This window comes from Polypterus senegalus, chromosome 1 (assembly GCF_016835505.1).
Source record: "Polypterus senegalus isolate Bchr_013 chromosome 1, ASM1683550v1, whole genome shotgun sequence".
In the NCBI taxonomy this organism is placed as follows: domain Eukaryota; kingdom Metazoa; phylum Chordata; class Cladistia; order Polypteriformes; family Polypteridae; genus Polypterus; species Polypterus senegalus.
The window spans coordinates 113,335,471-113,348,734 of record NC_053154.1 but is presented as its reverse complement, the minus strand read 5'-3'; the positions used below and the strand labels follow the sequence as shown (position 1 = coordinate 113,348,734).

The 13,264-nt window shown below is 38.3% G+C and overlaps 2 protein-coding genes across 6 annotated transcripts in view; one reads left to right on the top strand and one right to left on the bottom strand.

Moving 5' to 3' along the window:
- The window catches only part of mfsd1 (major facilitator superfamily domain containing 1), a 39,235-nt gene extending 36,066 nt beyond the window's left edge, over nt 1-3,169 (bottom strand). Inside the window, exons 1-2 of one of the 2 annotated variants that reach the window (XM_039756386.1) lie at nt 2,724-3,169; nt 1,151-1,203 (exon numbers count right to left, since the gene is read on the bottom strand). In XM_039756386.1, the coding sequence (XP_039612320.1) occupies nt 1,151-1,203; nt 2,724-2,904 (234 nt within the window). In that variant the 5' untranslated portion in view covers nt 2,905-3,169. The remainder of the gene's footprint in view (nt 1-1,150; nt 1,204-2,723) is intronic. The other variant, XM_039756376.1, reaches the window with a different exon arrangement.
- Nucleotides 3,170-3,239: 70 nt separating this feature from the next.
- The window catches only part of LOC120531200 (latexin-like), a 45,434-nt gene continuing 35,409 nt past the window's right edge, over nt 3,240-13,264 (top strand). The window contains exon 1 of one of the 4 annotated variants that reach the window (XM_039756417.1): nt 3,240-3,356. The gene's annotated coding sequence lies outside the window, so the exon portion shown is untranslated. The remainder of the gene's footprint in view (nt 3,357-13,264) is intronic. The other 3 variants (XM_039756398.1, XM_039756407.1, XM_039756424.1) reach the window with 3 other exon arrangements.

Below are 13,264 nucleotides of genomic sequence, written 5' to 3'. Positions count from 1 at the left end.
AAGGTTCCTATACAGTACGGGTGTCAAACTCCAGTCTTGGAGTGCCACAGTGGCTGCAGGTTTTCATTCTGACCATCTTCTTCATTAGTGATCAGTTTTTGCTGCTAATTAACTTCTTTTGCCTCAGTTTTAATTAACTTGACTCAGACCCCTTAGTTGTCTCTTTTCCTTTAATTAGCAGTCAAACAATAATGACACAAAATGAGCCGCCACATGAGCACCTCACCTGCGCCCATCACACATTATCTAAAAATAAAGAAAGATGGCTGTCTTGGTAAGGTTGATTGTTCAGGTCACAAAAACATCTTGACGATGTTCTTAGAAAAAACAGAAAAATCAACAGTTTTGGAAATGTCTGCTGTGGCAGAATGAGAATAGCAACAAGCCACTGAATTAAATAACGGGTTTAATTAACAGCAAGAAATGACTTCTCATTAAGAAAGTGGTTGGAGTGAAATTGTTTTAGCTGGTCATCTGTTGGCTCGTTTCACATTTCATTTAGGCTGCCATTTAATGAAGAAATCAATTCAGGGGACTGAATCCTTAAAATAAGGGCTATTAAAATGAAAGGAAAAGAAGTTAAATTAGCAGTGAAAACTGGTCATGGAGGATTAGGAAAAGGGTCAGAATGAAAACCTGCAGCCACTGCGGCCCGGAGTTTGACACCCCTGTATACAGTCTCCTCTGCTCAAGACAGGCTTAATTCTCGGAGTCTGTCAGAATCCTGGAATGCTCTTGGGTACTGTTCTCTGCACAAATTCAAATGTTGCTGTGTCTTTCTTGTAGCCTGGTGACCTGAACTTCACACCAACTAAGGAGACTTTAAAAATCTAATAAAAATCTCAAATAATTGGGTTTGAGTGATTTTGAAATCATTATTTTAGGCATCCGTTGTCTTAAGTTCTACACTTTTTTCAGAATGATGACTGGATAAATGGTCACAGCTGATCTTTAAGCATCTCAGATCCCTGCCTTTTCACTTTTTTCTTAGCTTTAATTTGCTTAATGGAGTAAAACATGAAGTGAGAAGACCTTGCATATTAACGAGCACTGAATGACATATGCACATATATAAGCAGAGAACAATGGTTCAATAAGCAGTAAGCTTTTTTTAAGACCTTATAATGAGGAGAGATTAAAAGGTGGTTACCTGCAAAATCTGAGTCTGGAGGGCTGCTGGATTGTCATAGCAAAAGTAGCTACCTGGAAATAAAATAGACAAATAAATAAATATAACACCATCTGAATCACATCACTCTTATAAATAATGCTTAGTGCTCGATCTGTTCACAGATCATTGAAAATATTAACGACTGCTGTAGATGTAGTTAATAATACTTTATTTAGCTCCTTTCCCCTGCACAAAGCTCTTCACAGAAATTTTAAATGAACAACAAGGTATAACACTGGAAAGAAATAACTTCATAAAATACTAAATAAAGATAAATACAGGGCACACAAAGATTTGAATCAGAATAACAGACAATAAACCAGAACGGAAATATGAAATACTACAAGAAATCCATGAACAAGTGTCAATATATCTGATAAAAATGCAAATCAGTCCCTGGAAAGAAAGAGAAAACCAAAAGAAGGGTCAGTATGTCTGCCTAACTTAAGTGCTTTCCTGAACAAAATGTGTTCCAAGTTGCCTTTTAAATAAGGAATTGAGTCGAATTAATTTAGGGAGGTCATTTCAAAGTTTGGGTGAAGGAAAGCTGAAAGCTGTCACCCATAGAACACAGTAAGTTTGAGGCTCAACTTAATTGCCCGAGTTAGTGGACCTTAGTGGGCGAACAGAAACATAGTAATGGGGAAGGTTATAGACGTACTCCAGTGAAAGGCGATTTAAAGCTTTATAGATTAGTAGTAGAATTCTAGATTCAATCCTATTAAGGCACTGGTAGCCAGTGAATACGGATCAGACCTGTGTAAGGACTCTTTCAGCAACATTTTGAAGCAGCTGGAGTTGTGATAACAAATATGATGGAGCAACCGCCAGAAAGTTGTTACAGTAGTCGATGAACGATATAATAAAAGCATTGAAAAGTTTCTCGGCATCAGAAAAAAGAGAGGAATGAGCGAACATAAGATATGTTACGGAGGTGAACGAACATTTTTAATGTAATTTAGGTGGATAGAATAAGAAGGAGATGATTTAAAAATGGCACCAAGAATCTGATGATATCACCAAGAGTGATTGAAAAAGGACTCATCTTCATAAGCGGAGCTTCAGTGCCAATCTGCAGGACTTCGGATTTCCTCCAATTTAATTTTAAAGTGTTTACTTGCATCCATTTTTTTTATTTCACTGAGGTAAATTGTAAGCTGGGAAAACTGTGAGGAAGTTTTACTTAAAGACCAATTTCTTCCTACCAATGCACTAGGAGCACAGCCCTCATACTTCTCTTCGACAACTGCTCAAACTTAAAAATTATAATGATCGATTATCCATTTAAAGAAAGGAGCACATTTTAAGTTTAATGTGTATTTATCACTTCTGACTATGCTATGTTATTCTAATACGTAAATTACTGCAATCTGTAGTCCGCTTGAACCTAAAATGTTGCACAGGGAACAAATTAGTTTCAGGGCAAATGGTATTTAAACAAAAATGATGTATATTAAACGGTGTATTGAAGGTTCTTTTTATAATACAAATAGTTTTTTTAAAACTTTGGAGCAGCTATTCAAAGCCAAGATACATACTTCAAGTTACTTACCAAAGCCTAAGAAGCACATAAAAATCAGAACGATGATTCTGTGCAATAAGTGGCTGGGGTCGCAGCAGGCCGACATTTGCCTCTCCGAATCGCTATCATAGCGGCTGTGACTGTTTGAAAGGGAAGGTTCGGACTCGTCATCTTCGGCAAGTAGCCGTTTGCTCTCCTCCTTTAACGCCATGTTTGTGCTCTGCGAGAGTTGCCGGTCTGTCAGTCCGTGAAACCTTGCAAATCGATCACCTGATACTAACTTCCAAACAAATGGGTGGTTACGGGAGAAAGTATGGCATGGCTTTTTATTAATGTAATTATAAATATCCGTCTACTGCCCGATTAATTTTTTGTATTAACAGTTCGCATTTTTCAGAAGATGTCTACATGATCCTACAAAACAAAAAAACTAAAATCCTGAACGATTACCAGTCAGTGTGTCACATGACTAGTCCGCCGGCGGCAGACACAGTCAGCTGATATAACTAAGAGCGCAGGACTGCCCACAAAATATGGCACAGCGTATGGGTCAGAAAGCTCGCTCCGCTCAGTTCGTAGACACAAGTGGGGCGAGGTTCCCTTTCACGGAAGTTGCCCGCGTTTATTTATTTTCCAACTTGGCTAGAGAACGACTGCAAAAGGGTAAGGATTCCTGAAGGTGTATCGTGGAATATATGCCGTTTGGCAACATTTAGACAGTTTTAGGTATACGACACCACTAGTGTAATGCTGTACATGAATTAAAGTTCATTCAGTTTGGAGACTGATTTGAGGGTTTTATGGGACTGGACATTTCCAATAATCCAGCTATCCATACATTTCCTATAATCCAGCTATCCATACATTTCCTGCCCTGGCCTTTTAGTTCGTCGTTGCGGGCAGCTGCTCCCTGTTCTTGCGGGACGGAAACCAGTAAAGCAACGTTATCCAGTTCCACGCATACTCGGTTAGAACTGGACAGTTGGAGTAGACTATTGGCAACGCTAACGCATGTAGGAGGAAACCACACGTTAACACAGGGAGCACATGCAAAACACTTGAACGTCAGGTGTCTGGAACCTTGATCCAGCGTCAGTTTAAAGACGAAAACCAATTCTCTTGAAAATAAATGTTTCAGAAACACAATTTAAAAATTAGAAGCATACTTAATAATAAGACTATAATAATTCATTGAGAATATAGAAAGTTGTAATTTTGAAAAGCCATGCAGACACAGGGATACAGTCCAAACTTCACTAAGGCAATGCCCAGTCACTGTGTTGGCATAGTGATTAATGTTGCTGCCTCACATCTCCAGTGACTTTTAGCTCCAGATAGTCTTTAACATCTTTAAGGTACATTTTCTGACATATTTACAATTGTTTTAAAACCTTGTCCACTGCTAAGTATCTGTGTATTATGTTAGCACAAAAATTTCAGAAAAGTCCAAATTGAAAGTCCCCCAAATCCAACACCAAGTTATCTAAAGCAGGGGTTCCAAATTCAGTTCTGGGGTGCCACTGTGCCTGTGGATTTTCACCAATAAGTGGTTCTGTCTTACTTCTAAATGATCCAATTGTTTAATAGGTCTTTTACTTCTTTTATTTTGCATTCAAACATATAAGTATGGATACAGTGGTGGTAGTGCTGGTGCCTTGCAGTAAGGATGTCAGGGTTAGCGTCCCAGGTTCTCTCCATGTCTGTGAGTTTCCTCTGGGTGCTATGGTTTCCTCCTATAGTCCAAAGATATGCAGGTTTGGTGGATTGGGAATACTAAATTGGTCCCAATGTGTGGGCTTTGGATGGGTATGTATGTGTGTTTGCACTGCAATGGACTGGCAACCTGTGATAGCTGTGGTATTCTTCAGCACCCCTGTGAGGACTAAGCCGGTTTGAAAATTACTGACTAATGACATACAAGTGCAGTATATGCTAGTGTATCTGCATGTAAAGAAAATTCAGAATTTTTCATTTTTTGCCATATCTTTAAATGTTAGGGTTTATTTTTACCATACTCACTTGATTAATCTTTTCCTATAGAGTTTACACCTTTAATTGTATCTAAATACTGACAATTAGCGATGAGCAGTGCACACACAGATGAAAATGACGCTTGATACTAAAGGGAAGCAGCTACTGTAGTATAAAGTTAATTTATGAGCTAATTAATAAGTTATTCCACTACAGGGATGTGAGAGACCAGAGCCTGTCAGGCATGAAGCAGCAATCATTCCTGGACTACAAATCAGTCCATCAAACAGTCATTCCCAGACACTCACAAGAGCCATTTTAAAAGTAAAAATAAGCCTAATCTTCAAATCTTTGGGATACACTATAAAGTCACTGTGTCATACCTCCACTCATTTTCAGTTTTGCATTAATGTACTGTAAAATTGTTAATGTAAACAAATCATATTTAGAGCTTCCAAACAATTATATGCCAAAATGTTAGGGACATACTGTCCAGTCTATCAATATGGGCCAGACATTTCTATAAAGTATTCTACTCATTTATTTTCTCCTGTATGTTACTGCCCTTTAAATCTCTCCAGCATATCAGTCTAATTCCTTTCTAGCCCAGTTTTTTACCTACTTTTAAACTGTTGGTATGTCATCTTTGAAGCTTAACAATGTAGAAATACTCCTAATAATTTCTACAAACAAACCTCACTTGAAAATTAATAAGCAGACACAGTCCTAGTCCTCTTGCAAAATGGTCACCTTCTAGCACAAATGCTAGTAGCAGACTGTTTATTTAGAGTTATTTATATAAAACAGAAATAATACAGGGTGGTCCAGATCTAATTATGCAGATCCAGATCGTCTGGATGACTTTGATTTATGCGGGGACGATTCCAGTTCGGCGCAAAGATGATTCTTCGTGTTGTCAGTTAGCACACTTCTCGATGGTCCAGGATTTTTCAGGTGATTTTCTATGTAATAAACTTAAGTTATAGCATAATGAAAATTGCATAATTAGATCTGGACCACCCTATAGTGTGCTGAGTGACAAAATGCTGTGAGTTAAACAAATACATTCATATTTATATTCCTGCCAAAAATCGCAAACCTCTCCAGGAAAAGCAGCCAAATATTGTAATAATGGGTGTTTGAAGTGTCTATTAATTTACACCATACTTTCAAAAGTAATATCAAATATAAGAATCTCAATACTCTTTAATCCAACTGTGAGTCACAGGGCTCTGAGGCCTTTGCCCGGTAACATCAAACACAATACTACTGCATTGTAGGGCACACTCACAGACAATTTACAATTGCCAGTTAACCTAACCTGCACATACTGTATGTAGGGGTCTGAGTGGATAAAGGGACCACCCAGAGGAAAACATACACACAGGGAGAATGTGCATACTACTCATGGATAATGACTGGGTGCGGGATTGAACCCCAAGATGTTGGACTGGTGAAGCAGAAGCGGTAAACAATGCTCCACAATGCCGCTCTTTCCATGTCAGAAGTTTATAATAATAATTCTCATTTTCTTTAATTTGAAGTTATCAATTTTTCTATGCTATGTGTATATTAATGTTTTACACTGTAATGGATAAATTCTGATACATCCTGTTAATACTGAATCAGTTAAGCATTGTTTGAGAGCTTTCATTGACAGCATATCATTGGTTTAAAGCAGGGGTCCTCAAATACAGTCCTGGTGGGCCGCAGTGGCTACAGGTTTTTGTTCTAACCCGGTTGCTTAATTAGAAAGCAATTCTTGCTAATTATTTAATTTCTTCCCCTTTTTAAGAATATTATCCAAATGATCTGAAGGCTAAAATGTAGGAATAATTCTCAGTCCTTCACTTTTTTCTCTTCACTTTCCTTCCAAGTACAGTATTTAATTAAACCCAATAGTGCACTATAAATACACACAGGTGTAAATGGTAACAAGCTAAAGGGAGAAATGCTGGGCCCTCATGTATAAATGGTGCGTACGCACAGAAATGTTGCATAAGAACTTTTCCACGTTCAAATCGCGATGTATAAAACCTATACTTGGCGTAAAGCCACGCACTTTTCCACGGTACCTTATGCCTTGTCGTACACAAGTTCTCCGCTCGGTTTTGCAGACTGGTGGCACCCAGCGTCAAAGCAGTGCAATTGTTCCTGTGTGGTTTAGCTTCCTTTTTCAGATCCACATCTCTGACGCAGCTTTATAAATACAGGGGGTCCTCGGGTTACGACACAGTTCCGTTCCTACAACAGTGATGTAACCTGAATTTTGGTGCAAGTCGAAACACACGCAAGCCTAAGTCACTTACCTATCTTAACACATTTGCAAAATCATAATCTAGAACATAAAAACACAACTAAGCCACAGAAAAAGGAAAAGGACATATACTGTATTGTACACTGTACTGTAGTAACAGAAAAAATGAGTTTAAAAAAAATAATTCTTACCTTTATTCCTTCTCATGTCTTAATTTTTTAAAGTTTTTTTATGGGAGTGACCGTTGTAAACTCGAAATGTTGTATGTCAAGACGTTGTAACCCGAGGACCCCTGTACACTGAAATTAACCGCATATTGTTTATTAGTTTAATGCATCCGATTGTAATTAACCAGTAGCAATATAATGGTCCACAGAATGGTCAAACTATTTCAAATACCATAGCTGCTTTAGTGTTGTTACTCTCACTGCACCTTCTTTTTTTCTTTCAGCTGCTCCCGTTAGGGGTTGCCACAGCAGATCATCTTTTTCCATATTACTCTCACTGCACCACTTGGAGCAGCTGATCGAAAAGAGTTATTGGTATACAACATCAAGCACACGCTGCCTCAGCCATGCCTCCTATTTGAACTGCTTCTCACACGGCAAACGCTTCAAACCTTTACTGTACGGACCTCGCGGTTCAGAAAGAGTTTCATCCCAAGAGCTTTAAACGCACTCAATCAGTCCATCAACTGCTCCTTATAAAAGGCTTTGTACTTATAAGTACAATTACCTCACTGTAAGCTTGCAATACAGTTATAATATTGCACAACCTGAGCCACTATATAAAGCACGTATTTACATCTGATCACAATATCATTTTTAAAGTGAAATGCAGCAAAATATGTTTAGGAAGAGAAAGCCAGTTTAAGAAGCACGTAGTGATTCACACACAAAGAGCACATAGAAGAACACATACAAAAAATTTAACGTGCTACTTTAATTACGATGTTATTTGAGAAACTGGTTAATTAAATGATTTTAAGATGAAGTTTATGATGTTCTATTTTAGTGACAAAATAAACTATGTGATTAAAGTGGAAATTTTGAGATTGAAGTTGACATTTCGTGCCTTTTTTTTTCTCTGTACTCTAATAAGCTTTCATATGACACACATATGGTGGGCTATGACTCGCCTTTTCACGGCAACTTTGATATCTGACGACTTCTTTTTTATTTCGGGCACTGTGCGACTTCAGCTTTCGATTTTCTCTGACACGCTATGTCAGTCGATCAGCTTCTTTTTGTTGTTTATACTACTGTTTAAACCAACAAATAGTACGTTTTTCCTTGCCTCCACTTGGTATTCGCTGAAATTCTTCCATTTTCCCATTGTCTTTTCACAGAACACTGAGCTTAAGGTCTATTTATATTGATTTGCATATTCAGATAGGCGTAATTCTGGGAGGAGTTGCGGTGGGACAGCAGGCGCGTGCACATGCGTTACTTTTCACGCTGACCGGGATTTATGTAGCAGAAGAAGGCGAACGCACAGATTTATGCATCTGGATTTTTCTGTGCGTAAGCACATTTCGGCTTTTATGCTTACGTCATGTTGTAGTGTGAGTTCTGCACACGGCGTTATGCATGAGGCTCCTGGTCTTTTTCATCATTTGCATGTTATTGCTAATTAGGAGCAATTAAAAACCAAAAATAGATAAATAGATAGATAGATAGATACTTTATTAATCCCAAGGGGAAATTCACATACTCCAGCAGCAGCAAACTGATAAAAACAATATTAAATTAAAGAGTGATAAAAATGCAGGTAAAACAGAGAATAATTTTGTATAATATTAACATTTACCCCCCTGGGTGGAACTGAAGAGTCGCATAGTGTGGGGGAGGAACGATCTCCTCAGTCTGTCAGTGGAGCAGGATATTGACAGCAGTCTGTCGCTGAAGCTGCTCCTCTGTCTGGAGATGATACTGTTCAGTGGATGCAGTGGATTCTCCATGACTGACAGGAGCCTGCTAAGCGCCCGTCGCTCTGCCACGGATGTCAAGCTGTCCAGCTCCGTGCCTACAATAGAGCCTGCCTTCCTCACCAGTTTGTCCAGGTGTAAGGTGCCCCTCTTCTTTATGCTGCCTCCCCAGCACACCACCGCGTAGAAGAGGACACTTGCTACAACTGTCTGGTAGAACATCTGCAGCATCTTATTACAGATGTTGAAGGACGCCAGTCTTCTAAGGAAGTATAGTCGGCTTTGTCGTCTCTTGCACAGAGCATCAATATTGGCAGTCCAGTCCAATTTATCCTCCAGCTGCACTCCTAGGTATTTATAGGTCTGTACCATCTGCACACAGTCATCTGTGATGATAATGGGGTCCATGAGGGGCCTGGGCCTCCTAAAATCCACCAGCAGCTCCTTGGTTTTGCAGGTGTTCAGGTGTAAGTGGTTTGAGTCGCATCATTTAACAAAGTCCTTGATTAGGTTCTTATACTCCTCCTCCTGCCCACTCCTGATGCAGCCTATGATAGCAGTGTCATCAGCAAACTTCTGCACGTGGCAGGACTCTGAGTTGTATTGGAAGTCCGATGTATATAGGCTGAACAGGACTGGAGAAAACACAGTCCCCTGCGGCGCTCCTGTGCTGCTGACCACAATGTCAGACCTGCAGTTCCCAAGACGCACATACTGAGATCTGTCTGTAAGATAGTCCACAATCCATGCTACCAGGTGTGAGTCTACTCCCATCTCTGTCAGCTTGTCCCTAAGGAGCCGAGGTTGGATGGTGTTGAAGGCACTAGAGAAGTCCAGAAGCATAATTCTTACAGCACCACTGCCTCTGTCCAAGTGGGAGAGGGTAGAATGGGATGAATACAGCTGTTTAAGACTAAAATAAGCAATAAGAGCTTATAATAATAAGAGCAATAATCTTAATGAGCAAGACAACTAGAGTGAAGCAAAAGTATTACTTGAGCATTAAGTGCTTCTTAGTAAGCAATTGGGTATAGCAAAAACCTGCAGCCACCGTGGCCCTCCAGGACCGTGATTGAGGACCCCTGGGTTAAAGTTTGAACTTCAACTTGGACATTCCAAAACAAAGATTGCTTTGCATTTCACTGATTTGGTTTTAGCTTTATTTATGTGCTTATGAGTTTTGCCATGTTACATGATCCAGTAGCAGTCCAAGGTAGACAGATATCTGCACACGTTCCTGAATGGCATTGTAAAACATGAAGAGTGCATATTGGACTCTTAACTGCAATGCATCCAGGTCCTCCAGTCATAAAACAGGACCTAGAAATCTTACTCTTCCACCAGCATAGCTAACAGTTACTAAGAGAATCTTGTAGTGGTGTTGTACATCATGTTTGGTTTTCACCAAATATTTAATTGTGCATAACAGACTATTTCAGTTTGGTATCATCTGTTCTGAGGCCATTGTTCAACAAAAAACTATGATTTGTTCAGGTGCAAGCAAAGCTTTGTTGCCATATTCTTTTTGGGCATAAGAGGGTTTCTTTCACTTCATTACCCTTCCATAAAAGGCACACTTGTACAGCTTTTTTCTAAAAGTGCAATATTTACCATGTTGATAGACATCTGTAAATTTCAGGAAGGACCTTATGGATTTTTTTGTGATTTCTTCAAGCAGCATATGCTCTGACCTTTCTCAGATTTTCTCCTTACTCCTGTCTTTCATGAACATTCTTATAACAGATTATTGGTACTGAAGAACGATGGACTTTAAACTGTTTGGAAGTGACCATATAATCCTTCCTTGACTGTAGAGTTGCAGTGGTTGTTACATTGCTGCCGTTATTTGTTGTCGATTTGATGTTATCACCACACCTGAATAGTGTTACCAACATTGTGAAAGGTTCAACAGAGGTAGTAGCACATCATTATCATCGACTAATCAAATGCACTCAGTTAGCTGCACTTTGCTCCAATTACCATCTTAACAGATGTGGAAGCAATAAGGGTGTACTTAGTTTTTCACCTATGGCTTCTATATGTTAGCTTATTTTTGTTGAATAAATAATGTTGGAAAAAACCTGCTATGTATTGTGTACCACATGGGGTTAGGTTTGTCAAATGTTAGTTCTTTTCTAAGTATGTAAAGTCATTATTGTGGTAAGGCTTTGTTAATTGTCAGTTATTTTCCATTTTATAAAAATATCGATTTTGTATATTTGTGGAGTATACCTTTTCAAATCAATTTATAATCCACAAACTGTACATACCTAACCAGTTATGAATGATTACACAGTACTGTATTTCTAATGCTTCATTTGATATAATAACAAAGGGTGATCTGTCAGAGACATTTCAGTTTCCTCCCAAGGCAGTAGTTCTTCCTTCTCTTGCAAACAAAATACTCTTCAAGAAAAAGCACAGTGTTAATTTGGACATAATGCCATATTCTGTGGTGCTAGTGAAGAAGAATATAATAAAAAATGAAAATTCATTTTGGAAAGACATGAAACTTATAAAACACTTTACAACATGAAACACGTGGATTACAAACTGTGTGTGTATCCCCACTTTTTGCAATATGGAGTCTAATGTTTTGCTTTTCATAACCTTTACAAATACAGTTAAATGTTTAAAAAGTACACCCCATGAAATGTTTTTTTGTTCTTTTTTATCATATGTGGGTATATCAAGATTTGATCTTCATTAAAACTTTTAAAATATTTTTAGATAAAGATGATATAGTAAAAAATACAATTAGACTTTACAATCATTTATTCAATGAAAGATTAACATATTTGCTGTTTCCATCTGTGGAAAAGTTAAGTCCAGCCTTGGCTCTAATAACTGGTATTGTGCCCTTTGGCAGAAACAAGCTCAAGTAGGAATGTCTTGTAACGGTCTGCTAGTCTGTGACATCGACTGGAAGAAAGTTGTTCCTACTCCTCCGTGAAGAATTCTTTCAACTCTGCAATGTTTGAGGGGAGTCTTGTGTGCACAAATCCCACCACAGCATCTGAATGGGATTTAAACCTGAGCTTTTACTTGGCCATTACAGAACCTTCCATTTATTTCTTTTCAGCCATTGCTGGGTGGATTTACTGATATACTGTATTTAAGGTCACTGTCATGCTGCAAGATCCACTTTCACTCCAATGACAGATGATTGATTGCACATTATCCTCAACCACCTTCTGGTACTCATACAATGAACAATTCTATGATTCTATGATGGTGAGGTGCCCAGGCCATCATGTAGCAAAAAACACTAAAACATAATATTTCCTTCACTGTGTTTTATAGTTTGTATGAGGTTATTGTGGTTAAATGCTGTCTTTAGTTTTCACCTACATGTCTTCTGGTACTGTGGCCAGACAAGTCTGTCTTTGTCTTGTCTGTCCAGAGGACATTGTTCCAAACGTCCTGGTCTTTGTCTAAGTTTTTATGGGCAAACTTCACGCTTACCACTGATGTTCTTTCCGGACAGCACAGTTTTCCTCCTGGCACACCCTTCTTGCAGATATAAATTGTGCAGTCTCTTTCTAATGGCAGATTCATGCCCTTTGACATTAACAGTGGCAGGAGCTATCAATCTGTAGGCCCTTGCATGAAATTCTGTGATTCTTAGAGGTTTCTTTCAGCATTTTGCATTCTGCTTTTGGGCTGAATTTGCTGGGGCAGATTGGCCTGGACAGGCTGACAGTTGTTTGAAATCTTCTGTACTTGAAAGTTATTGTCCACACAGTGGAATGGTTGATTTCCAGTTGTTTGGAGATCTTTTAAAATCCCTTCTCAAACTCCTGGACATCTATGATCTTGTTTTCTGAAAGACTTCGAGAGCTCTTTTGATCTAGTCATGGTGATAACATACACTTCAACAACTGAGAGCAAAACATATTACATGTCTAAGGTTTAAATGAGACATTTTCGGACAATATTGTATTTAATAATGTTCTAATCATTTGTACCCGATATGGTGCACCAGATTCTAATTTTAAGTATTTGAGATAGTGATAAATTTAGGGGTATATTTATTTTTGCCATGGGGGAAATTTGCATTTATGTTTATTTCAGTTATTGTTTAAACTACAAAATGTAAATGTGGCATGATGTTTGTTATGTTATATCACCTTCATCTACAGTATAGATATGGTTTAAATAAAGAACAAATGCTGATATGTCCAAATGTGTTAAAAGACAAAAAATCATTTTGTATGATGTATTTACTTTTTCACATTATTGTACCTTTGTAACTGATTAAGTGCTTTGAAACTCCCTCTATATAACTATCGGATAATACTGTGTCTGAAAGTTTAATTAGAATACAATGATGGCTTTCAATTAAGTTGCAGTTGTTTAAATTAGTGAAAACAAACAGCTCTTCAGATATAATGTCTTCTGCTAGCGGTAGCATTT